This window comes from Phodopus roborovskii, unplaced genomic scaffold, assembly GCF_943737965.1.
Source record: "Phodopus roborovskii unplaced genomic scaffold, PHOROB, whole genome shotgun sequence".
NCBI classification, from domain to species: Eukaryota; Metazoa; Chordata; class Mammalia; order Rodentia; family Cricetidae; genus Phodopus; species Phodopus roborovskii.
Window position 1 is genome coordinate 135,570 of NW_026126102.1, and position 27,081 is coordinate 162,650.

A 27,081-nucleotide genomic window follows, 5' to 3' on the forward strand; every position below is an offset into this window, starting at 1 on the left:
TGAATATATGTTAATAAAACACTATACATAGTCTATATAGTGCTGAGGATTGGACCCAGAGCTTTGTTTATTCGTGGCAAAGACTCTACCAATTGAGGTAAAGGCCCAGGAGCTTCCTCTTTTTCTGGTCTTCCTTTTTTTTTTTTTAAAGCCAGGACACTGTGGCCTTCAATTTACTGTATAGCTTTGGATGACCTTGAACTGTCATTACTCTTATTTTCACCTCCTAGGTGCTGACATGGTAGGGGTTTCCTACCATGCCCATTTTACACTGTGGTAGGGGTTAGACTTGTAAGCAAATGCTATACCACCTGAACTCAAGTCCTAGCCCTCATTACTTTTTTTTTTTTAATTGCTTGATTTCTGTACTGCTGGGAATGAAACCCCATGTTCTTATGCATGCTATGCACATGCCTTATAGTTGAGAGTGTTTCCCCAAAAAGTCAGTATTATTAACACTACTAAATTATACACACAAAACTAAGAAAGTCAGACAGTGTTGGTACATGCCTTAATCTCAGCACTCAGGAGGCAGGTGGATCTATGTGAGTTCCAGGCCAGTCTGGTCCACAAAGCGACTTTCAGGGCAGCCAGGAATGTTACATGGGGAAACCCTGTCCTTAAAAATAAAATTGGTTAAGATGATAAAATTTTACACTTTGTCCCTTTTATTATTACTAAAATAATAATATGGTCTATGTTGCTCATTATCCTGCCATGGTATTTGCAAAGTAGTGTGTAACTCATCAGGGAGCATTTTATTTCATTTTATATTTAAAATTTTCAGGTCTGCAAAGAAAGCAGAATTGGAAGAAAATCAGCGGAGTTATAAACAGAAAAAGAAAAGACGACGGATTAAGGTTCAAGAGGATTCATCCAGTGAAAATAAGGCAATAATGGCTTTATTGTTTGTTTGAAATATACTTTACACACTATATTATTCTTTATAGTGAATTTACTATTTTCTTTTTTAATTCCATTCAGTAGTTGCATTATTTTCTTGTTTAAATCTTACTCTTGTTGAAAGAATCTTTTTTTCTTTAATTCCCTAATTCACCAACAAAGTCTTTAATTTAGTTGTGATATGCTATTTTATTCACATTTAAAAGATTACAGTATAATATAAACATAAGTTTTAGATACTAGACAATTATGAACTTCATGTGACTACCTTCATTCTTTTTTTTCCTTTTCCAAATTCGAAATTGTTTTTTCACACAATGTATTGTGATCATGGTTTTGTTTTTGAGATAGGGTTCATGTAGCCCAGCCTGATCTTTAATTCCTGACCTTCCTGTCTCAGCTTCCTGAGTGCTGACATGACAGGTTATGTGCTGTCAGAGGCTATTTTTATGTATCATGCTCGGTATTGAACGTAGGGCCTCATGCATATTAGGTAAGTGCCCTATTCCTTAGATAATCTCTCAGCCCAGAAGGGTTCACTTTTTGAAAAATCTAATGTTGGAAATATGTTAAAATATACTATATTCTATTCAGTGGCCTTAATTACTTTTACAAGGAACAATCCCAGACCCACTGGATTTTTCAAAAGTTTAAAAAGATGGATTTTTATTTATGTGTGTACATGTCTGTTTGTGTGTGTGTATGCACACATGTATGCCTTGTGTATGTGTCTGTGCGTCTGTCTATATGAGTTTAATGCCACATGTGTGCAGGTATCAAAGGAGTCAACGGATCCCCTGGAGCCATTATGAGCCACTGGATGTGGGTGTTGGGAACCAAACTCAAGTCCTCTGGAAGAACAGCAAGCCCTTTTAACCATTGAGCCATCTCTTCAGCCCAAGACCCACTGAACTTTGTCCGTTCTGTGTAATCTTTAGCTTTTGGATCATTGTAATTCATGAATTTGATATTTTAAAGTACTTTGTACATAAAATATTTGTTTTTTCTTCCAGCTTATTACATTGCTAAATTGTTTTCAAGTTTAAATCATGTTGTAGTATATATCATCATTTCATTTTTACATTTGAATAAAGTATTGCATGTGTATATCACATTTTGATTATTCATTCATCTGTTAATGAACATTGCTTATTTTCTCCTTTAATTGTTTTGAGTCAGGCAATTATATGCAAATGTTTATTTTTTTTACACCTACATTTAGTTGCTTTTGGTATGGATACAAGTTGTAATTGCTGGGTCATACAGTAATTCTGTTTAACTTCTTAAAGGATTTCCACATACTTTTTTATATTGGTTACGTCATTTAGCAGTCTGTACCACCTCATATATTCAACATTTAGTTTCTTATACTTGCTCTTATTATCCAATAACTTTTATAATATGCCTAAAATGATTTTGTGGTTTTTGATTTTATTTTTCTCTGATCTGTGATTTTGAATATCTTTTCATGTTTTTGTTAGATATTTGTGTACACTTTTAAAATAAATGCCTAATTTGATTCATTTGCCCTCATTTTTTCCCACTGTCTAGGTTTAATTGAATTTTTATTTTATACTTGTTTATTTGTAGATATAATTAATAAAGTTTTTTTCTACCCCTGTGAAAGAATTAGAACCTTTTTACTGTTTGTTTCTTATATTAAATGCTACAGAGCCATTCTGAAGAAGAAATGAAGGAAGATGATGAGGAGGAGGAGGAAGAGGAGGAAGAGGATGAAAATGATGATTCTAAGTCACCTGGAAAAGGCAGAAAGAAAATTCGCAAGATTCTTAAAGATGATAAACTAAGAACAGAAACTCAGAATGCCCTTAAAGAAGAGGAAGAGAGACGAAAGCGTATTGCAGAGAGGGAACGTGAGAGAGACAAATTAAGAGAGGTAGCCCACTTATTTCTGTTTGGTATATAACTTTCATAGACATGTCACAGATGCGAACAGGTTTTCAAGAGTTTTAATAAACTGGAGATTTCTAGGTAATATTCTTTTACACCAGAGGCAACATTGCTTATTAGGTTCTTTTACACCAGTGGCAACATTGCTTATTAGGTTTTGTTTAATTAGGTACTCGGAAACACTTAACTCTTACATGATCACCAAAATTATTGTAGTGTAGTTAGGAAAATGACTTTTTTTAAAGTTTTCTTTTTATTTTCTAAAATCACACGTGGGGGCTACATAATGTGCCACATGCACATGTGTTTATTAGAGGGCACTTTGTGGTTGGTTCTCTCCTCTTGCTTTTTTGTTGGTTATGGGAATCTAACTCAGTTGCTAGGCTTGTGTAGAGAGTACCTTTATCTGCCGAGCCATCTTGACAGCTCTAAGTTATTTCTTACATTTATAAAATGTTTGTTTTTTTAAAAGCTTATGTTAGTTTTAATTACGTGTTTGTGTATGTGTATATGTGAGTTTGTTTCATATGTGTGGGTGGTTGCCCATGAAGGCCTGAAGACAATGTCAGATCTGCTGGAATTAGGTACAGACATGGGTACTAGGAACTGAATGCTTGTCCTCTGCAAGAGCAGTATGAGCTAATAACCTCTGAGACATCTCTCCAGCCTCAGGATTTCTGTTTTTGAATGAATTTTAAAGCGAAAATACTGTCAAATACACATGGAGAATAATACAGAAATCTTTCATGTATCCATTATTCCATCTTCATCCATTGCTAACAGTATCGGATTTGTTTTATGTATTTACTTAGCTTTAGATTATTTTGGAGTATATCCAGTTATGATATCATCATCTATCAGTAGTTGGGACTATAACATTACAAAGATAAGGATATTTTAAATATTTTAGGACCTTATCTTAATTTGTGTCTTTAGGTAATAGGATTTTGAGGAATGTGTTTCTTTTTTAAGCTGCATTGCTTTGCATTTTCATGATTCTTGGTTTTCTGAGTTGTGACTTCTACATCTCTTGGGATGCATACACCTGTTGGCTTTTTATGGGGGTCTTTTTGAGTGGCCTTCTCTGGTGAGTTCATTCCTTAGTAACGCTCAGAACCCAGTGTAAAGGTAACACAAAATTAAAGCAGGTATAAGAATACATTTTAAAATCAGTTAAAGCCAGCTACCACTTCACCAAGAACTACAGGAAGAAAAACAGCCAAAATAATGATTTCATGAAAGCTATGAAGTTAATTAAAAATTAATGTAATAATAATAATAATTAATACATTTACTTTAAAAAGACATAGGGAAATAAGCAAAGAAAGCTTACTATAAAAGGGAAACAACTTCCCATCTTTATGTAACAGGTGAGCAGGTTCTGCATGCAGTGACCACCTCCTATATGCAAGCATGGCTGGCAAAAGGTTCAAGATCAAGAACACTTCCTCTGTGTACTGTGTTTTTTGTTTGCATCAGAGCCCGAGAGAAGCATGCAAAGCATTGAGAGTTATGGTAGAGGGGAGTCCCCACATTCCCTGGTACTTTGTGTGGTTTCAGATCTGCCAAAGGGAGGAGGTTGCAGACATCAAGGGCTTTTCCGCCTATATAAAAAGGAATAGCACATACTTAACCTCTTTAAAGAAGATAAATTCATTATCTTACCATTCTTAGAGTGACTTAGCTGGGTATGACTATTGGATCCTCTGTTCAGTGTTAAACTAAGTTTAAGAAATTCCCCAGGCCTATACTTTTAGATGAAAGTTTATAGTATTTTCTCAACTGTTAACAGTGTTTTAGCTTCTTGCAGTTGGATACATAGACCCTTATCTACCAGAGGTCTCTCTACTACATGGCATTTTGCTCCAGTTTTGTGGCCTATGAAAGAGCATTTCAGTCTTTTAAATGGTTAACTTTGATTAGGTCAGGCTCACTTAGGAGAATATGTTTGGATTAAGTCTGAGTAGAATGATGATTAGTCATATCTGGGACCAGTATCACATTGTATTTATAGGACTCAACCACACTCAATGAGGGAAGATTATACAAGACATTTATAATAAGAGGCAAGAATCTTGGTGCCATTTGAAGGTTATGTCCACTATATCTTGCAAACAGGCCAAGGCATTTAAGAAATTTAATTTTTTTAAATTTTTTTTTTAATTTTTTGTGGTGTTTCCTTGTGATTTGTTGTGATTATCATCCATGCTAGGACATAGTAACTGATGAATATTTACTATGTACTAAATCTTTAATATATGCTGGTGTATTTTGTTTCCACAGTACACCTGAGGGCTCTTGAAATGCTTTTCTAATATTCAAGTATAGAAACTAAAGCTAAGAAAAGTTACATAGCATAATGAAATAAAAATTGTGCCTACGTGCCTATGCTCAAGTATAATGTCTCCGAGTACTATTCTTGATATGTTTATCACTTAAAATTTCATGTAAATTAAGTATCCATATAATCTTTTACAAACCTGTGATTTAATTTGCAATTTTCAGATGTGATAATGTTGCTATGATTTTTAAAAGATCACCCTTTTAAGGAGACCCTGACAACTTTTTTATGCACCAATTTTCATAGTATCTTATGTTTGTTTCAAAATAATTTCTAGTGTAGATGTGGTGGTAAATGCTGGTAATCCCAGCATTCAGGAATGGGAGGGAGGTGAATTGTCACTTCAAAACCATTTTTGTTTTTTTTTTTTTTTTTTTGTCATTTTTGAGAGATGAGATTTCATATAGCACAGTTAGGCCATGAACTTAATATGTAACTTAGGCTGCCTCTGAACTTCCCAAATGGTAAAAGTATCTATCAATTTTCCCACCATGTTTGGAACTTTGAAAGTTTTGTTTGTTTTCTATATTAGGGAATTGAACCTAGAGCCTGGCACATGTTAGGCAAGCTCTGTACTATCAAGCCACACTCCATCCCTACATTTTTAAAATCAAGAATCTTTGTTTTGAAAGGAACAATAAATCTGTTCATAGAAACATTTCTTTTGTTAAAACAGGAAGCAATTTTCTAGGTCTAAATCTGTTTCTTAGTTGCCATCTGTAAAGTTTTAGTTAGGTTTAACAAAAAATATGTGTGTACACATACTTGTGCTTGTGTATATATGTTCAGTTAAATTTTTTATTGTTGTTAGTATATATGTATCTGTGTATGTAAGGTTCATATTTATGTAGAGGCCAAAGTTTAGCCTTGAGTGTCATTCCTCAGGAACCATCAACTTTATTTTTGAGATAGGGACTCTCAGTGACTTGGAGTTAGCCACGTAGATTATGTTGGCTGGCCAGTAAGGGTTAGGAATATACCTTTCTCTCCCACCACAAAGGCTAGCTTCCTTCTTTCCTTTCTGTCTTCTTTCTCCTTTCCTTCTTTTTTCCCCCTCCCCTCGCTTACCTATCCAACTGCCCTCCCTCCATTCCTCCTTCATTCCATGTATTCTGGGGATTGTACTCAGGTCCACATTCTTGCACAGCAAGTACTTCACTAACTGAGATAGCTGTTTACTCAAAAGTCTATTTAATGCAACTGTATTGGAAAAAATTTGGGTGAAAGGTATAAACCAATTCCTGACATTTGGTTATAGTGATTTCAAGTTTTTGTGAGGCTTTTTCCTCTGGAAAACATGAACCTGGATCTTCTCATATTGGATGTGTTTTGTGAGAATAGGTGTGTCTTTGTCTTAGGTAATCTGTCTTGTTAAGATTGATACTAAGCTGGGCAGTGATGGCAAGTGCCTTAATCCAGCATTTGGGATGTTGAGAAAGGCAGATCTCTGTGAGTTTGAGGCCAGCCTGTCTGACAAAGAAAGTTCCAGGACAGCTAGGACTGTTAAACAGAGAAACCCTGTCTTGAAAAATGGAAAAAAAAAAAAGATTGCTATTCCACCATTGCTTGAAAGATTTCTTATGAGCTTAACTATCAACAACTCCCTTTTTTGTAGGTGATAGAAATTGAGGATGCTTCACCTACCAAGTGTCCAATAACAACCAAATTGGTTTTAGATGAAGATGAAGAAACCAAAGAACCTTTAGTGCAGGTTCATAGAAACATGGTTATAAAATTGAAACCCCACCAAGTAGATGGTAAGAAGCTATTGAATGATTCAATCACTTTTAGCTCAATTTTACCTATGTTTTGTTTTCTTCCGTTTTCTTAGCACTTTGTTAATCACTGAGGGTACATGGTTGATCAAAAATAATGTGGTTGTAGCTGTTACAGATCTCATAAGGAACTAAGGAAGAACAAGTTTTAGTGACTGCAAGCATAGTATTTTAAATAGGCAAGAAGTGCTACTTACAAGTGGGAATCTCTATAGCAAGCAGAATTAAAGTACATAGTGCTTGGCTACAGCAGTTAGGAAGAAGCACAGTTATCCAAAAAGCTTTCTTTGGGAAATGCCATTTCAGCATTTTTAATTATGTGTTTAATTTCTTTCCCAACATTAGTATTAGGAAGTTAATCAACTGGTGCTACTCTCTGCTGTGTTAGTATAGAATTACTAAGTTACTTTTAAATGTATATGTGAAGTAGTCTATCAGGGAAATTCAGCAGTTCCTACTTCTTGGATTACCAGCTCTGTTTATTGCTCAGTTTCTACTACAGGACAAATAATTTTCTCTCAGGATTTCTTTTCTGATGGATTCAATAAACCTGAAAGTGTGTTTGATAAGAAGCTATGCCCTCTTTGGCTAAAGTTTCTATTTTCATAAAAGTATTATTCTGCCTCTTTGGGCTATCCTTAGGTATGGAGGCATCTAGTATGATAGTTTTGGGTGATTGAACAGACATCCCCATATTGTCTGCTTGTGTTTTATTTCTGATTTACTTTAGCAGAAAAACTTCTTCTATTTGTATTAAGAAATTCTTTAGCACCAATTGTTTTTTGAATGCTGTTTCTTGGGTGCTGGAGAGATGGCTCAGTAGCTAAGAGTACATGTTGCTCTTGTAAGGAAACTTGGTTCAATTCCCAGCACTCATTGTTTATATTCATGTACATAAAATAAATCTTATAAAACAAAAGGCAAAAGCCTGCTGTTTCTTACAAGTTTTGGTTTCTTATTCTTAGGTGTTCAGTTTATGTGGGATTGCTGCTGTGAGTCTGTGAAAAAGACAAAGAAATCTCCAGGTTCAGGGTGTATTCTTGCCCACTGCATGGGCCTTGGTAAGACCTTGCAGGTAAGAGCTAATGAAAATAAACCTATCCATTTTTGCACATACATTAATACGTATTTTGGATTCTGCTGCACTTTAGGCAGGTTGTAGAGATACAACAGTAAGGAAGAATAAGTTCCTTCTCAAGTATTATATATTGTATATTGTATAGGAGATACTGTGTTAAAAGGGGAAGACCGAGAGTTAGAGCAAGCATATTTAAAGAGGTGCTGTTTGTATATATGCACTCGTGTGTGTGTGTGTGTGTGTGTAAAAACAATTAATAAAAAAAGAGGCCATGAATTAGAGAGCAAGGAGGGATATATGTGAAGATTTGGAGGGAAGAAAAGGAAGGAGAAAATGATTCAATTACTTTATAATCTCAAAAGAAATAGTTTTAAAAAACAAATATTCTAGACAGACTACAAAAAATTTGATCAGCAAAGTTGCTGATCAATGGAATTGAGGCAGTGTGGTTGCAGGTGTCACTACCTATAGCTTCAAGAACAAAAGATGAAATTAACTTTTTTTGTTGGTTTTTGAGACAGGGTTTCTCGTGTGGTTTTGGAGCCCATCCTGGAACTAGCTCTATAGACCAGGCCGGCTTGGAACTCACAAAGATTCTCCTGCCTCTGCCTCCCGAATGTTGGGATTAAAAGCATGAGCTACAACCGCCCAGCTGAAATTACTGAAATTAACTTCTTAATTCAACTTTTTTTTTTCTTTTTGGATTTTAGAGAAAGGCTTTTCCTGTGTAGCCCGGACTATACAGGAACTCACTTTGTAGACCAGGCTGGTCTTAAATTCACAGATATCTGTCTGCCTCTGCCTCCCAAGTTCTGTGATTAAAGGCATGTGCCACCAATGCCCAACTTTCTTATTCGATTTTTAATTGTCTCTGATGGTAATAAGAATTTAAAATCTTTGTTTACTATTAAAACTGCTTCATTTCTACGACTGGGTTTAATATTTATATTCTTTACCTGTATTTTGTATGGCTGTGAAATTATGACCTTGCTTTTTTTGGCTGGCTTATTATTTAAAACCAACTATTAATCTCCGATTGCTTGATTTTTCTAATTTTTTTGTAGATATTGAAATGAAAATGATAACTTTATTTGCTTTCTTGTAGGTGGTCAGTTTTCTTCACACAGTTCTTTTGTGTGACAAACTGGATTTCAGTACAGCCTTAGTGGTTTGTCCTCTTAACACAGCTTTGAATTGGATGAATGAATTTGAGAAGTGGCAAGAGGGACTAAATGATGATGAAAAGCTTGAGGTAACATTGAACAATGTTTCCTATTGAAACAAAATATGAGATTCCTAAATGGAAAGAAGATTCTTATTTACTAGTGTGTATTTTGATGGCAATATTTAGAACTCATTCACTACTATTAAACCTTAATTTTTAAAGGTCTCTGAATTAGCAACTGTAAAACGTCCTCAGGAGAGAAGTTATATGCTACAGAGATGGCAAGAAGATGGTGGCGTTATGATCATAGGGTATGAGATGTATAGAAATCTTGCTCAAGGAAGGAATGTGAAGAGTCGGAAACTTAAAGAAATATTTAATAAAGCTTTAGTTGATCCAGGTAAGTACTATCAGCACTGGCATTACAATGCCAGTTGCAAAATCCTTAATTTAAAGAGTCATTAATTGAACACTTATTAAGTAGCTGGCTTCCTTTGTCCTTTAGGTTTTATTTTTGTTATTAATATGAAATACAATTTAAATAGCATAAAATCATCCTTAATGCTTCTAGCTGTTCATAGTTTTAGTATTTGGGGATCTGTGGTTGGTGTATTAGAATTGTATACTACAGCTGAGTAATACTCCATTATGTAAATGTACATTTTCCTTATCCATTCTTCTGTTGAGGGGCATCTAGGCTTTTCTTGGGTTCTGTCTATTATGAGTAATGATGCTATGAACATAGTTGAACAAGTGTCCTTGTGTTATGATTAAGCCTCTTTTGATTATATGCCTAAGAGTGGTATTCCTAGGTCTTGAGGTAGATCAATTTCCTATTTTTTTAGAAACTGCCATACTGATTTCCAAAGTGACTATAAGTTTACACTCCTACCAGCAGTGGAGGAGTGTTCCCCTGACTCCTCAGCCTCTCTAACATAAGCTGTCTTCAGTATTTTTGATCTTAGCCATTCTGGCAGGTGTAAGATGGTGTCTCAGAGTCATTTTGATTTGCATTTCCCTGATGATTAAGGATGTTGAGCACTTCATAAATGTCTTTGGGCCTCTTGATATTCTTTTCTGCTGAGAATTCTCTGTTTAGTTCTGTACCCCATTTTTAAAGAAGAGTGTTTGGTGTTTAGATGTTTAGTTTCTTGAGTTCTTTACATATTTTGGAGATCAACCCTCTATCAGATGTGAGGTTGGTGAAGATCTTTTCCCATTCTCTAGGCTGATATTTTGTCTTATTGACCATGCCTTTTGCCTTACAGAATCTTTTCAGTCTCAGTAGGTCCCATTTATTGATTGTTACTCTCAGTGTCTGTGCTACTGGAAGTTGTCTCCTGTGCCAATGCCTTCAAGGCTACTTCCCACTTTCTCTTCTATCAGGTTCAGTGTAACTGGATTTATGTTGAGGTCTTTGATCCACTTGGACTTGAGTTTTGTGAATGGTGATAAACATGAATCAATTTGTATTCTTCATCTTGACATCCAGTTATGCCAGCACTATTTATTGAAACTGCTTTCTTTTTTCCACTGTGCAGTTTTGGCTTCTTTGTCAAAAATCAGGTGTTCATAGGTGTGTGGATTAATGTCAAGGTTTTCGATTTGATTCCATTTTTCCATGTCTGTTTTTATGCCAATGGAATTTTTTTTTTTTAATTACTATGGCTGTGTAGTTGAGCCTGAAGTCAGGGAAGTAAGTCTTCCACTACTGTGAGTTCCTAGGAGGATAGAACTCAGGAGTTTGCATCAAGACACAAGTACTTTGACCTGCTGGATAATTTCTCTAGCTCCCTTTTATTTTAAAAGTTGTCTGAATGCTGTTGGAAACTGGAAGATGGCATAGAATTCCAGTATACTTGGGCTTTTTCTTTGTCCATTACTTTTTGAGGTTCTTAAACATTCTCTTTGGCTCCTAGTTAGTACATCTTGGCTAGCAATTTACCCATTACTTCATTTAACTCATGAGCACATTCCATCTTTGCTGCCACTTAATGAGTTTTTGTTTTCTTAGCCACCAATGAAGTTGGTACAGTTTTAGGTAAGAAGAGGGAGCTAAGAGAAGGGACTCAAAATTTTAGAAACAAGACTTAGGATTATGGGCAGAGAAAGATCACTATAAAATTAAGATTAAATAAAAAGATAAACAGCAGTCTTGTGAGAGGTTAGTAACAGGTCAGAGGACAAGCAGGAGCTCTTTGGAGCATGAAGCAGGGGAGGGCTAGTTAGCTGGGTAAATAAATGCCTTCAATTCTAACCCTTCCATGGAGTTAAGTATATTGCTGTTTACCTTCACAGAGAATAATTCCAAGCACCAGTTCAGTCATGCTAGCTAGGTGTGTAGTATCCAGCTTGACCTGAAATTAATGGGTTTTTCTTGATGTAGCCTAAAAACTACATCTGTAAATTCTGATAAATCTGTAATACAATTCTAAATAAAGTTTTAACTGATAAGATGCTGATCTTATTTTTTAAAATATATTTATTTACTTTAATTTTAAGTTATTTTTTAAATGTTTGTGTGTATAAGTGTTTTGCTTACATATATATCTGTACATTCGTACTTGTCACCTGAAGAGGCCTGCAGTGTGTGTTAGATCCCTCAGAACTGGAATTATAGAGCGTTATGAGCTGCCATATGAGTGCTAAAAACTGAACCTAGCCTCTTTACAAAAGCAACTGATGTCCTTAGATTTTGAGCCATCTTTCCAGTCCCTTTGTTAGTTAATTTTTAAATTTAAATTTTTAAATTGAAATGCCTAGGTTATCCTTGTTAAGCAGTATATTGATATTTCTATTAGTGTTTTGTTAAATTGTGTTGTTTGTGACAAGGTGTTTCTGTGACGTCCAGGTGGGCCTTGAATGCATGATCCTACCCTGTCCCTGTCACTGTCCCCTTAATATTAGAGATAGTATGAAGTCTCAAACTCTAAATTTATTAGAAGTCATTTCTTTTCTTCCACACATGGTTCCTATGGTTTGATGCAAATTGGTGGCATCAAAGATTCATAAGAGAGCTGAGTATTTTAATATTTGGGTTTGTGTAATATAGAAGAAATATCCTAATTCAAGCCTAGGATAAAAGCTGGATGTGAGGGCCAGAGAAGCAGTTTTAAGGTATCATAATCTTAGGGAGGAGGTTGTAAAGTGGGAGAAGCAGGCTGTCAGTCCAGAATCTAGACAAATGAAAGATGTTAGTATGGCAGCTGTTTGGGTTTACCCTAGTATTTAGGTAATAGACATCCTGAGCTCAGCTTCTCCATTTTTGAATTGCTACAAAGCCGCTTCTACAAGTATCACATAATGACTACAGTCATTTAAACACAACACGTGGTGGTGGTGAGGATTGAACCTAGGGCCTTGTTGTGTTTTTGTGTGTTGTTTGTTTGTTTGTTTGTTTATTAATGTTTCCAGACAGGGCTTCTCTGTGTAGCTTTGTAGACCAGACTGGCCTCGAACTCACAGAGATCTGCCTGACTCTGCTGGGATTACAGGCGTGTGCCACCACTGCCTGCCTGGCTGAACCTAAGGCCTAGTACATGGAAGACAAGTACTATATCATGGTGCTAGATCCCTAGCCCTGACTTTGATTTTAAATCAAATAATAATGCAACCTATTGTTGTAATATATTGAAAAAGAAACATTAATTAAACATTATAAAATGATACCTTCATTTTCCCTTAATAGTTTTGAAAAGTGTTTTCCTATTTAATGTGCTTAAATTGGTCTAATTCATTTTAGTACTTTTAGTAGTATACTTTTAAGTTTTTAACTTGAGAAGACCAAAATCTGTGTGTATGTGTATGAACAAAATTTAAGTATTATTGTATTTTGGCAGTAAGGTCTGCACACTTCATGTTTAATTTTACTGGAAAGACACAGGAAAACATGAAGTCATACTTATGGCTTTTTATACTCAAATAATACAAATTGACAAGTTAACAACAAAAAAAGACACATGGGTGGGATCTAGGACTTTCTGGGGTGGCATAAGTGGTGATCTTCTAGTACAGTCATAAGGTGAGAGCTAACTTCTTCCAGTAGTGATGTATAACTGTGTGCATGGACTATTGTCAGCCTGCTGACTTGCTTTGGACTTGGTTATTATGTCTCATTAACTACCTCTCTGTATGATCTAAGTCTCCATTTCCTGTAGATGTATGAAAGGTTGTTAGACCCCTTACCATAAACCACATTATTAGCATAGACTATTTAGAGTTTCTGGATAAAGTAATCATATCATGTCAGAAATAGTAAGACTTTTCCTTGAGCAAGATTAACCCTCCCCCGCCCCTCTTTTTCTGTGCATGTGCATGCACATGGTACCTTAACAGTAAAGTTTCAGAGTATAGATGTCCTCTAGCCCACTTTAGGTTATTTAAATGCAAATGCATTTTATAATGTAAATAGTTATAGACTTACAATGGATTTTATTGGGTTCACGTTCAGATTTTCTTTTTGACTTCATTATTATGTGAAGGATATATGCATTCAGTAGAAACTATACTTTAAAGTTAGAATTTTAATGTTTCTGGGCTAATGATGATGCCCAGCAAGATATTGCCTTTAAGTGCAAGATTTAACAATGGGTTCAGTGGCACATACCTAAATCCCAGCACTTGCAAGGTAGAAGTAGGAGAACAAATAATCAAAGTGTTATTCTTGTGTGTGTAGTAGATTCCAAGCCAGCCTGGTATATATGAGATTTGATCTCAGAAAAGAAAAGTCCTCTAAAAAGTGCAATTTGTAACTTTCATTCATTCATGTTTTCACAAGAGTAAACAACCTATATAATACAATAACTTTTGTAAGACTATTATATCCAGTAGAATTTAGTAGGTTGTTTTTTTTTTTAAGTGAATTTTCAACTTAGAATGGGTTTACCAAAAATTAATTTGTCAGGTGAGGGACGTTTTTATTGCAACTATTAAATACTATATTTATGATTTCTTTTGAGCTCTGAACATAGAGATGAACATTGTTATTTTAAGATCTAAGTTACTACATTAAGCCATAATTGAACTAATTCTTTGATAGACCTCCTTTGATAGCTTTTGGGCAGAAACATTCTTTTTGTATGTATTTTGAGCACTTGTGCGAGTATTCCTAGAAATTAAAATGTAGAGAATGCAAACATAAATGAATAATAAGCCTATATTTTTTGAAAGTCACTTTCAAATAATATGATCTTTTGTTGGAAGAAGACATTTTCTCTCCTTGCCCCTACTAATTTAACAACCTGCTTTATTAAAATGGTTCCAGCAATTAGTGTTAGTTATTTGAAATAAGCTGCAGCTGTTGTATGGATTCTTGTGATTATATTATTCCCCTTTCAAAATATCTATTTTTGTTTTTTGAGACGGGGTTTCTCTGTTTAATAGACCCTGGCTGGCCTTGTACTCACTTGAGATCCACCTGCCTCTGCCTCCCAGGTGCTGGGATTAAAGGCATGCATCACCACTGCCCAGCAAAATATTTATTTTTATTTACATGTGTGGGTGTTTTCCATGCACATATTTTTGTGCATCAGGTTCATGCCTTTTGGTTGTGGAGGTCAGGAGAGTGTGTCAGATCCCTTGGAACTGGAGTAATGGATGGTTGTAAGCCATGATGTAGGTGTTGGTAATAGAACCCAGGTCCTCTTGAAGAATACCAAGTTCTCCTAACCACTGACACAGCTCTTCATTCAACCTCTATGTTATTTAAAATAGTGTTTGACATTTGTTTTTTATAAATATATAAATTATTCTTTGTCTTTGCTGATAATTTTAATGTAATTTAGTGCCAAAATACTGTCTTTGAAGATATTTCATTCTAATTGTGAAAATGCTTTTAAGCATTCTAACATATCTTAGTTTCAAAAGTTAGTTTTTCTTTTCTTTTTTTTGTCATCCCCCAAAGTGTATTTCTTTAATGAATATCCTAATCTGTTGGGGGTAATCTTCACTAGTATCTTTCTCTCTCTTTATGTTGTTAAAGTCTTGTTTGGTTTTCGAGCCCGGATTTCTCTGTGAGACAGCCCTAGCTGGTCTTGAACTCATAGAGATCTTCCGCTTCTCCAGTTTAGGGATTAAAGCCATATGTCACCACTGCCTGGCTCTGTTGGTAAAATCTTTTAAGCTTTATTCTTTAAAGTTTAAGGACCTTAAATATTATTTATAGTAGTACTTTAATACTTGGTAGTGGATATTTGATTAATACTAATTAGTGCTAAAATCTTTTAAGCTTTATTCTTTAAAGTTTAAGGACCTTAAATATTATTTATAGTAGTACTTTAATACTTGGTAGTGGATATTTGATTAATACTAATTAGTGCCTCTTCAACCATGTGCAGTGGTACATAAAACATGATTGTGCTTGTAATGATATTGCCTTATCTTCTTTCAAGATCAGCACTGTAAAATGATTAACTGTAGATACTTTCATGAATAACCTTTTTAGTTTCATTGTGTTTAAATTAAGCATTGTTTTTGTATACATTTTTATAGGCCCTGATTTTGTTGTTTGTGATGAAGGCCATATTCTAAAAAATGAAGCATCTGCGGTTTCAAAAGCTATGAACTCTATACGATCTAGGAGGAGGATTATTTTAACAGGAACACCACTTCAAAATAACCTGATTGAGTGTAAGTTATTATATGTCATTATGCTGTAAAATTCTGCTGTTGACTCATATAATTTTGCAACTTTGCTGTTTTCCTTTCTTCTGTTTGTTTTAGTCCTTGACCATTATCAATAGTCGATTCTTCTGTAAAGGAGCAACATGCTTGTAAGGTGAAAATGATGTATAAATATAAGTAGCAAACTACGGTGTTATTGTCATGTTCAGATATAACTAAGGAAATTCAAATAGTCTAAAAAGTACCAGAATTCTTCAATGATTTGCTTTAAAATATACAAAATGTATGTGTACTTATTCAACATGTGTTTTTTTTTTAAAAACTTTTTGTTGTTGTTGTTTTTGAGACAAGGTTTTTCTGTGTAGCCTTGGCTGTCCTGAAACTTCATTCTATAGAGCAGCCTGGCATCAAACTCAGCCTCCTGAGTGCTGGGGTTAAAGACTTGTGCCTCCACCATCTGGCTCAACATGACTTGTCAGGATATATGTCCAGTTTGGAGGAATTAATAGTAAGAAACCAAAAAGAACCCCTCTCTGATGAAGATTCTCTTTGTGAGTTCAAGACTAGCCAATACTACATAGTGAGACCTTGTTTGTCCTTGCCAGGCAGTATAAAAAGAAATGCCAACTGTGAATATTTTTAGAAGGTGTAGATGAGAAAAAGGTGAACCTTACCAAATTTGTATTAGAGTAGCATTTGCTCAGGCTGAGGTCAAAACTGCAATAATTAGAGAAGTTCCTTGTGAATTTCCCTCATGTTCATGTGATGGAAAAGTAGCTTATTTAGCAAATTGCAATTCTCATTATAGAGTTCTATGTTTTCCATTGTGCAGGTTTTTAATTTGTTCATTTTTTCCATTGTTTTTCTGTTCTTTTTTTTTTAGAGATGCTATTTTACGTTGTGATGTTTTTTAATATAGGACAATTGATGTCACCTTTAAAGGCTCCTACGGCTGAATCAAGAACTGAATTAGCTGCCTAATTTAGTAACAGTAGCGTATTAACTCCCTTTTTGTTTTTATTTGGTATTTATATTTTATTTACAAGATGTTCTCACTGACCATAAAATCATCATTACAGTTATATACACTTGTTTTGCATGTCAAGAATAGTAATTTAGAATCAACCACTTTTTAGAAAAAATAAAGGGTAGGATTTATGGATGCTCTCTCTCAATTTCTCATGATTTATCTAATTCTAGATCAGACTTAGAACCCGATTTTTTTCCCTAAACTTGTCTTTTTCCCCCTCACCTCCTTTCTTGCCTCCTATTTCCCTTCCTTTTGTGAGATGCACTTTTGTAATAAGCAATATATTGGGGAGTTCTTTTGGGTCTTTCCATCATTGATGTTATTAATGAACTACTGTCTTGTCTCTTAGATCATTGCATGGTTAATTTTATCAAGGAAAATTTGCTTGGATCCATCAAGGAGTTCAGGAATAGATTCATAAATCCAATCCAAAATGGTCAGTGTGCAGATTCTACCATGGTAGATGTGAGAGTGATGAAAAAGCGTGCTCATATTCTCTATGAAATGCTAGCTGGATGTGTTCAGGTACTGATATTTTCTATAATAATGGTACTGCAATCCCAAATCATTTTCTGACTTTAAGCTTGAACTACTTCTGTTTCTTTTTCTGTTTTCGGTTTTATAATTGTATCTCTTTGCATTGCTTTAAAAAAAAATCTGTCAATGATTCACATTTGTAATATGTCTCACAGTTTAAGAACACAGGTGATTGATGTCCTTGCCTCATATCTTGTTAAGTTCATGTTTAGATTTGTTGTCCTAAGAACAGGGAGTTAAGATTAAAAAATTCTTAAGTGCTATGGTGTTCAGAACTTCACTGTTTGAAATAGCTATAGTACGGGCTAGTATCAATTAAGAGTGGAGTTAATTTTAAAATAATCCTTAACACAGCATTTTAGGGGCTGGCAAGATGGCTTAGTGGGTAAAGGTGCTTACTTCACAAGCTTAGCAATCAAAGTTCAATCCCTGGATTTTATGTAAGGGTGGAAAGAGAAAATCTGCTCCACAGAGCTGTCCCTGGTCTCCACATGTATGGTGTGACACACACATCATTCATCCATTCATTCATACTTTATCCATACATCCATTCACAGACACATACAAGTGTGCACCAGTTTCATTACTTTCAGGTATATTCTGAACAAGCTGATGTTACTTAAATAGGACTGTAGGTGAATTTATGTTTATACATAGATAAATATCTAGCTATCGATTCAGGGATTTCAAGATCTACTTTCTCTCTTATGACACTAAACACTAAGGGTAGTTACAAAGATATTCCACAGTGACACAGGTTGCCCGTTAGGAAGGTTATCATGGAAGGCAATCATGTTTGATCAGGTTGGCTACATCTACTATTAACTACTTATTATTGCCCAAGTAGTAAGTTGGTTTTTTTTGTTTGTTTTAAGTAATTATTTATTTGTATTTAGCAATTATTAGTATTTGTTCTGTTCCTATAGTTATATTTTACTGTTTGGCATATAACTCAGATTGCCTTATAATTTGGGTGAGGTATTTTATTTTCCTCCTATGAGATGCATTTTCTTTATGTCACCTAGGCTGGCTTGGAACCCTTAATCCTCCTGCCTCAGCATTTTAAGGTTTAGGATCACAGGCATGTACCTCAACACTTGGTTATGAGAAACTTTTTTATTTTTTTTTTCAAGACAGGATATTTATTTATTTAATATAACCAAGTCCATTTAAATGAAAACAAACATTTATAGACAATATTTGGGAATTTGGGCGTCGTTCTTTCCAAACTACTTCCTGCTGGTAAGGGGCGCTGTCATGGGGGATTCTAAGAAGATGCAGAAATCCTGGCTGTAGTCTGCGAGGCTGCTTTGTCCAGCTGTTTTGAATGTAGGATCACCTGGTACTCTGTTTCAGGCAGTCTGGCTTGATCAAACCACATTAGTCTGGAAGGAATCCACATCTTTTCATTTTCTGTAGAAACAAAAATAGAAATCCTTTTCCCCAGTAACTTGTCCTTGAACTTAAATTTTGGAGTCAAAGCATTTTTTTTTTTAATTTAGTTTATTGTTTTACATGTCGATCCTAGTTCCCTCTCCCTCCCTCCCTCCCTTTTTTACCCTCTCTGCCCTCTCACATGCACCCTATTCCATATGTAGGGGAATGTCATCCAGTTGGGGTCATGTAGATCTGACAAGTCATGTGAAGTAGGGACTAGGGCTTCTCTCCTCAAGACAGGATTTCTCTGTGACTTGCTTAGTAGACCAAGCTGGCCTTGAACTCAACAGAGATCTGCCTGCCTTTTTCTCCTGAGTATTGGGATTAAAGGTGTGCCACCACTACTCTACCTATGTGACACTTTTGATTCCTATGACTTATGTGAAAAGCGAGTCATTTTTGATAGTACTGCTTATCACATGTCTTCCCCTACTTGTATTTGTTTTTGAATACAGAGAAGATCATCTTGAAAACTTGAATTTTGTTAAGTGATCACATGTAACCACTTGAATTTAAAACCTAATAGGCATGTTGCAGTATCTTTTTTAACCAATGTATCATATTATTTAGTCATATGAAATATATTAAATATAGTAATATGTGGTTTCTGTTATGATTTGAGAGGGTAAATATCTTTAAGAAAATGTTGACTATGTGTTTTTAATTCTAAAATATGATAGCTCTGCAAGCAATTTTCACATATTTAGATAACTGATTTGCAATCTCTGTCTTGTTATTTGCAGAGGAAAGATTATACAGCATTAACAAAGTTCTTGCCTCCAAAGCATGAATATGTACTAGCTGTGAGAATGACGGCTATTCAGTGCAAGCTCTATCAGTACTACTTAGATCACTTAACAGGTAACAATTACATCCAGTTGTTTTAATCTTTTCTATGTATATGCTCTTTTTCTGAAGAATGTGGTGTAAATAATGTTGTCATTTCAAAAAATTTTACATTTGAATAAGTATGCTTAAATTGCAATGTTTATCATTACAGTTACTATCAAAGTTAAGTTCAAGGGACAAACTTCAAGCAATCAATGTTTAGTGGAAGTGCCTTTGCCTTTCATATATGAGAACCTCGGCTTGATTTTTCTTCACCCCCAAAAATATACAAGAAAAATCCCCACAAGTCTGTATATTATATATTTGAAGAAAACCTTTAATTTGTTAGGAACTACTTCATGGCAGGCATGGTGGCACATGCCTTTAGTCTCAGCACTTGGAGGCAGAGACAGGAGTACATACAGGAAGAATAAATATAGGTTAAAGTTGTCCTTCAGCCCACCTGCATATTGTTATTGATTTTAAAATAAAAAGGGAAGTCAAACTTGGTGCCACATACCTATACCTGTTTTCTGATACATAGGGAGTTGGTGGCTTCATGAGGTACATGAGATGCTTAGTTCGGAATGGTAGTAGGCACCTGTCTGTGAGTTCAAGCCCAGCCTGATCTACTTAGTGAATTCTAGTATACCCTACTACATAGTGAGACCAGGTTGGGAGAAGTAGGCAAGGGGAAAAAAGGACAGTCAGAATGAAGGAAAGGGAGAGGTGGAAGCGGCTTGATAGAGTAAGAAAACCTGCTAAATGTCTCATCTAAAAACAAAAAACAATGCTAAAACTGGCTGGGCATGGTGGCACAGCATTTAATCCCAACACTCAGGATGAAGAAGCAGGCAGATCTCTTGGGAGTTTGAGGCCAGCCTCATCTGCAAATTGGGTTCCAGGACAGCCAGGGCTATATGAAGAAACCCTGTCTTAGAAAACTAAAAACAAAACAAACATGAGCCACTTCTCTCTTCCTCCCTTCTTTGCCTCTCCCATCTCCCTTTCTTTTCTCCTTCCCCTTCTGCCATTCATCTCTGGCCCTTTCAGCTAGGGTCTCATTGTGTTCTCCAGGCTGTCTTGTACTCTTTGGCTCAAGCAAGCTATCTCATCTCATCTTCCCAAAGAGGATGCCCGCCAACCGTGCACTCCCTCTTTCAGTTAATTAGCAAAAAGTGAAGACCTATACTTAAGAACTAAAACTAACGTGACATGGTAATACATGGCCTGAGATCCAGGTACTTATGAGGCTATATCAGGAGGATCTCAAATTTGGTGCCAGCCTTGGCTTTGTAGCAAGTTCCATACAAGCCTATGTTACACAGTAAAACCCTGTCTCAATTGAATAAAAATATGAAAGACAACTTGTGATGAGGTAGTTATATGTTAATTCTATCTAATAAGGTACTTATTAGTACCTGAACACATATAAGGGACTTTTACAACTCAGTCTTAAATGGACATCCTTGCCAGGTGTGATAGTATAACACATGTAATCCCTACACTGCATCAGATGATGTACTAGGATAGGATCATGAACTTCTGGTTATATTGCTAAAGTATCTCAAACTTCCTCTTCCTGCAAGTACAAGTGGGTGTTAAGAAATTGAGAAGACATAACTCTAAAGAATATAAACAAATGACATTTACCCATGTTATTACTCAGAAAATGAATGCAAGGCAGGTGCACAGTGATAGATCACTTTAAACAAACTAAATAGATAAGATAATAGGAAAGTAAAAAGTAGCCAAAATGTAGAGGAGTTGTACACCATTTCTACTCCTAGATGTTTATACATAATTGAAATGAAGTTTAAATTGCAATGTTGATGGCAACATTTTAATAAGTAGAAGCAGTTTGTGTTTGTTAACAAAATGAATGAATAAAGAAACGGATTATACACCTAATGGGATTATTTGGCAGTTGTCACCCTTCCAATCATGAAAAGAAGCCATACATAAATGACTATGTGTTTAAAATGTCAAGTGTTGGCAAATCTACAAATTCACTAGATAAGTGTGGCTAAGTGCTATGGAAAAGAGAATTGGGAGATGGAGAATACATAGTATAGAGTTTTGTGGTGGTGATTATAGTACTATAGTACAATATAGTGTATTGTGGGACTGAGACATAGCTCAGAGGTATGGTGCTTAGCTAACGTGTCAGACTCTAGGATCAATGCCCAACATTGCAAATACAACAAAGGCTCCAACAACCAAAAGTCTCTGAAATTGTAATAATGGTTTCACATTTCTGTGGCTAGAGTCAGTCACTAGATTTTACACTTGTAATATGTAAATTTTATCTTATATATATTCTATGTTTGTATAACTTTTTCGGTGATGGCCTTGAACTCGTCATCCTCTGCTCTTGAGTACTGGAAGTGCAGACATTCACCATTTTTTCCCTACCTTGATAAGTCTTTGAAAGAAAATGTAGTGACTTATTTTCAAAAATTATATTCAGTTATTCTCTTTGTTTATAATTTTCTGTGTCCTATATAATTCCAAGATTTTCTGTACCATTTCTTTAATCCGTATTTGCTTTAGCTGATTTGATCATTCCAGTTCCTAAGCCCCAATAATTCTTTCATCTTTTTTCACAGTTCTGTTGCTTTTTAGGCACGCTTTCTTGTTACTCTGTGTCCTGAAGGACTTTTGTTATAGTTCCTGATATTCCTTTGACTTAGAGGTTAGACTGAGGATTAGTTTTCTTCAAAAATTTGTCTTTTTTTCTTAAGCTAACAGCCTGAAGATTTTTTTATTCTGGTTATCCCACTGTAGTACATTTTAAAGGCTTTTTAATCTCTTAAATTACACACAGCTTGTGTTGCTATGGACTTCAGGTCTTTGTTTTTTTTCCCTCCAATAGTAGTAAAATTACTATTATGTAATTAACTGTTATTTAAATGTCTTTGCCTAGAATATTCTCCCTCATTTATATTTTATATCAAAAGCATAATTTTTGAAAGTAGCTATTTAAGTTGTCATAGTTGGAAAGAATTGCTGGAGGTCTGTCTGTATGGAACAAGGCTTTATCTATCTGTAATAGATAAAGAGGCCATGGATACATTTTGGAAATTTCAAAAATATAAGGGAAAATTAAGTATTTTTAGTGACCTTTAATTGTGATTACAGTGTGTCCCCTCCATTATGGGATTGGTAACAGATTATTGTTGCATTACTAATTAGAACTTTATTCCAACTAAAATCAGAAATTATTTTTATGTACAATTGTTACTGATGTACATTTTAGGTATTTTACTACTTTTTAGTTTGGGTTTTATTGCTGTGAAGAGACACCATGACCATAGAAACTCTTAAATTGGGTGGCTTACAGTTTGAGAGATTTAGTGCTTTACCATCATGGCGGGACATGGTGGCGTGCAGGCAGACATGGTGTGTAGAAAGAGCTACATCTTGATCCAGGAAGTGAAGTGAGATAATGGCCATGCCTTGAACATGTATTAGACATTAAAGACCACCTCCAAGGTCACACATACACCATCAAAACCATTGAGCTTATAGGGGCCAATCACATTCAAATACCACATGCTTTTCAAACTTGCAAATATTGCTGAGTCTAATGGTTCACACCTATATTCTTAGAACTCGGCAGTGGAAGCAAAAGGTTCAGGATTTTGAAGTCAGCTTGTACTACATGAGGTTCTGTCATAAAATCCCCACCAAATCATTAATATATATATTAATATATATAATAAATATATATATTTCCTTACCACATATTTGTTCTTTAATATGTGATTTTTTTTGTAAAGGGTTTTTCCTACACTATTATTTACTTCATGTGTTTCAAATATTAATAGTAAGAAGTGAGAATTTATAAGCCTTTCACACTTAGAAAAGGGTATGTGCTTTGGATAATCTAGTACAGAATCAGCATGGTGGAGATGGAGAATTCTTGTGTCTTCAACTGTGGTTTCTTTGTGTCAGGCGTAGGCAATAACACTGAAGGTGGAAGAGGAAAGGCAGGCGCAAAGCTCTTTCAAGATTTTCAGATGTTGAGTAGAATCTGGACTCATCCTTGGTGTTTACAGCTGGACTACATTAGCAAAGAAAATAAGGTAAATTAAATACCTCGTGTTTAATTTTTTTATATTCTCTATACTTGAAGCAACTTTCTATTTCATTAATTAATTCAGCTTCTTTTATATTAAGTTCATTTGTATGTTGTTTTGTAGTCACTTAGAAGGGGTCTTACTCTAGATACCTAAATGACCTGGAGTGTATGTGTAGTCTACTTTATCCTCCAACTTGTGGTTACCAATGCCTTAGCTTATTTATGTGTCTTGAATTCATTATGCTTTAGGATCATTAAATGTTTGTTTATGTGTTGGGATTTGAACCCAAGGGAGTTTTATCCCCAGTCCTAAATGTTTGTGTAAATTGAGCTTTTTAAAACTTCTTATTTTAGAGGGGTAGAGGCATGTTTCACTAACTAAATGCTTGTCTAATAAGCATAGGCATCTTAGTTTTGATCCTCAACAACAACATACACACACACTGGTAAAAATGTAAAAAGTGGGTTGAGAATATAGCTCAGTATCAGCATGCATGATACCCTGGGTTTGGTCTCCAGTAATATACAAACCAGGCAAAGTGACATGCATCTGGAATCCCAACATTTGGGAGGTGGAAGTAGGAAGATCTGAATTTCAAAGCCATCTTTAGCTATATCAGGAATTCATGGCTAGTCCTGCCTCCACAAAAACTAACAAAACTTGCTGGGTATGGTGGCATGAATTTGTAATAGGTCAAGGAGTTATACTTTAATTTAGTCTCTCTTAAAGTTAATATATTTTGTAGCCAATAGTAACTTATCTGAGCCAAGAAATTAACCTTGTTATAATACAGCAAACTTTGAGTTTCTTCATGTTTCTACTTTTCTTTTCCATCATCCTATATAGAACTCCTGTTCTATAGTCCCGTTAAATTGCCATTGTTTCTACCAGCCTTTAATTGTTCCTCAGTCCTTGCTTATTTATGTCAGTTAAAAAGTTAAATGAAATGTTTGCATTTCCAGTATATGTTGAAATGGGCTATTAAAATATGTGTCCTTTTTTTTGTCTAGGGTTATTTTGATGAAGATAGTATGGATGAATTTATAGCTTCAGATTCTGATGAAACTTCCATGAGCTTAAGCTCAGATGAGTATGCAAAGTAAATTGAGTACTTTTGTTACCTGTGCTGGTACATTCAAAACCCTGTACTTGTGGGTGTCTTCTACGAATTGCCTTTATAGCCATAATATGCTTTCCTAACATGACATTTTCTTTTCCTTTCTTAGAAAGAAGAAAACAAAGGGTAAAAAAGGGAAAAAGGATATTAGCTCAAGTGGAAGCGGTAGTGACAATGATGTAGAAGTCATCAAAGTCTGGAATTCAAGATCTAGAGGAGGTGGAGAAGGGAATGTGGATGAAACAGGAAACAACCCTTCAGGGTCTTTGAAGCTAGAAGAAAGTGAGTATGACGAATGTTGCCTTTATCATGGAACCTTGACTTAGAACCTATTATGTCATTAGTGTTTTTCTTTTTGTCCTTTATTGTCCTCTAATGATTTGATGGAAATGAATTTCTTTCCTTTGGTTATTAAGAGCCTAGAATGAAAGAGGACACTGAGTTGCAACAAATGTCCAACTAAGGTTGGCAAGTAATTATGTTCTGTCTGGTATTTTGGAGGAAAGAGAAAAGGACAGACAACCAGTTATTTACTTATATATATAATCTTGTGTATAATAGTTCTTAAATGATATTGCAATATAGTTGGTAAATTTAATTTTATGAATGAATGGTAGAACTGCAATTCAGGCCAGAATATGTCTAATCTCAAGGCCTTTGTAGGATTTGTACTTAGCTACATAAGAAAACAGGAAGCATTTCAGGTAATGAATTGTATACATTAGAACAAGTTTTAATCATTTAGTCTTTTTCCTTTCGAATTCTTCATAATCTATAATTATCTTCTTTGGTTTCCCCCATAACTTGTGCTATTTGTTTTGCCATTTTTCTCTCTCTTATATGAAAGGCAAAGTCTTAGAGTTTACTGTGCAGTAGTTTTAGTTTTTCTCCACTTAGTGCTTAGCCTCTAAGTGTTCTCCATATGAACTGACTGTTTTTAGAAGCTTTAAAACTGGGACCAAATATCAGAATATTTCAAATCTCACACTTGTAAATGGCTCTAAATATTTGGCATTGGGAAGTTCGAGAGCCTTTTGGTTAAATCATCTGGGAGGACGAGAGAAGTGTGGGTGACAACTAAATGATCTCTGTGATCGGAGAAGCTTGAGTGAGCAAAGGACTACAGCTGACTAACTTAGTGATTCCTCTGTAAATGCTTCTCTTTTCAGTACCTCTGAGGAATAGACAGGTGGCAGCCTAACCACAAACCCTGGATTCTCCAAATCAGGGGAGTCATGAGATTTAAACTACAAAATTTACCTCTTTCATCTTCTCTTTGGCTACTCCATCCATTAAAGCAGCTTTATCAGCATTCATCTTCCCAATAGAATTAAAGGAATATTTTCATTAAAACAGCAAAAGCTGTGATTATAGAGTTAAACAATGGAAAGCTTATGCTATCTCCTACTGTGCTCTCTTCTTACCCCCTTTCTACTTATAGCCTTGCAATCTCTCGATCTATATGTGTGTTCCTGGAAATAATCATATTGAAATATTCTTACTGAATTTCTCCTTTCTGTTATGGCTGAAAAGAGAAAGAATTACTCAGTGCTGTAAATGAATAACATGAATGTCAGAGGAGTGGGCTGGAATTGAAGGGGAGGCAATGGCGGTAGATTTGATACATGTATGAAATTCTCAAGGAATAAAATAATCATTAGTTTTAAAGATTGGTTGACATTGCTTTTATCACCAAGAAGTGCCAGTGGTATGTGTAGGTGGATTTCTTCTAGAAATGTCTAGCTACTTACATTTCTTTTAGGTGTGCTTTCTGAAGTATCCCCACTTTTTATATATGTCTGTCACATGCCCTAATGTGATGGGGCTTGAAAAGCCCCGGGACAAGGTGTTGTAGGCATTATCTTGTGTGCCTGTAAGCAGACAGAAAAGGTTCTGAGTTCTAAAAGACAAGTTTTGACTGCTAGTCTAAAGCTTTTGTTTTTTAATGTTTGTGTGAAGTAAAGTAGAAGTTACTTATGTGTAGATGTAGTTTATATTTTGTAGCTTATATATCTGCATATTTTATCAGAAGGACTCTCTAGAATAGATGGTAAAAATATAATTTGTCTTCAGATTTAAATAATCTTCATTTAAGAATATACCACGTTTGTCTTAGTCTAACAGATCGTGTAGTCTATAAAGAAAAACTTCTGTTGGGGCTCATAATTCCAGAGGCTGCGGATCCCATGTTTGCATGTATGTAGTGAGGGCCTTATGTTGTTCACCTTTTAGAAACTAAGAGAACAAATGGGA

At 35.1% G+C, this 27,081-nt stretch overlaps 1 protein-coding gene across 9 annotated transcripts in view; it reads left to right on the forward strand.

Annotated features, from left to right (window-relative positions):
• Atrx (ATRX chromatin remodeler) overlaps positions 1-27,081 on the forward strand; it is a 150,973-nt gene that overhangs the window by 86,837 nt on the left and 37,055 nt on the right. For all 9 annotated transcript variants that reach the window (XM_051179455.1, XM_051179454.1, XM_051179456.1 and 6 more), the window contains 12 exons: positions 788-890; positions 2,576-2,800; positions 6,771-6,912; positions 7,896-8,005; positions 9,114-9,260; positions 9,396-9,573; positions 15,663-15,800; positions 17,174-17,349; positions 19,542-19,659; positions 23,584-23,714; positions 24,722-24,810; positions 24,938-25,110. In XM_051179455.1, the coding sequence (XP_051035412.1) occupies positions 788-890; positions 2,576-2,800; positions 6,771-6,912; positions 7,896-8,005; positions 9,114-9,260; positions 9,396-9,573; positions 15,663-15,800; positions 17,174-17,349; positions 19,542-19,659; positions 23,584-23,714; positions 24,722-24,810; positions 24,938-25,110 (1,730 nt within the window). The remainder of the gene's footprint in view (positions 1-787; positions 891-2,575; positions 2,801-6,770; positions 6,913-7,895; positions 8,006-9,113; positions 9,261-9,395; positions 9,574-15,662; positions 15,801-17,173; positions 17,350-19,541; positions 19,660-23,583; positions 23,715-24,721; positions 24,811-24,937; positions 25,111-27,081) is intronic.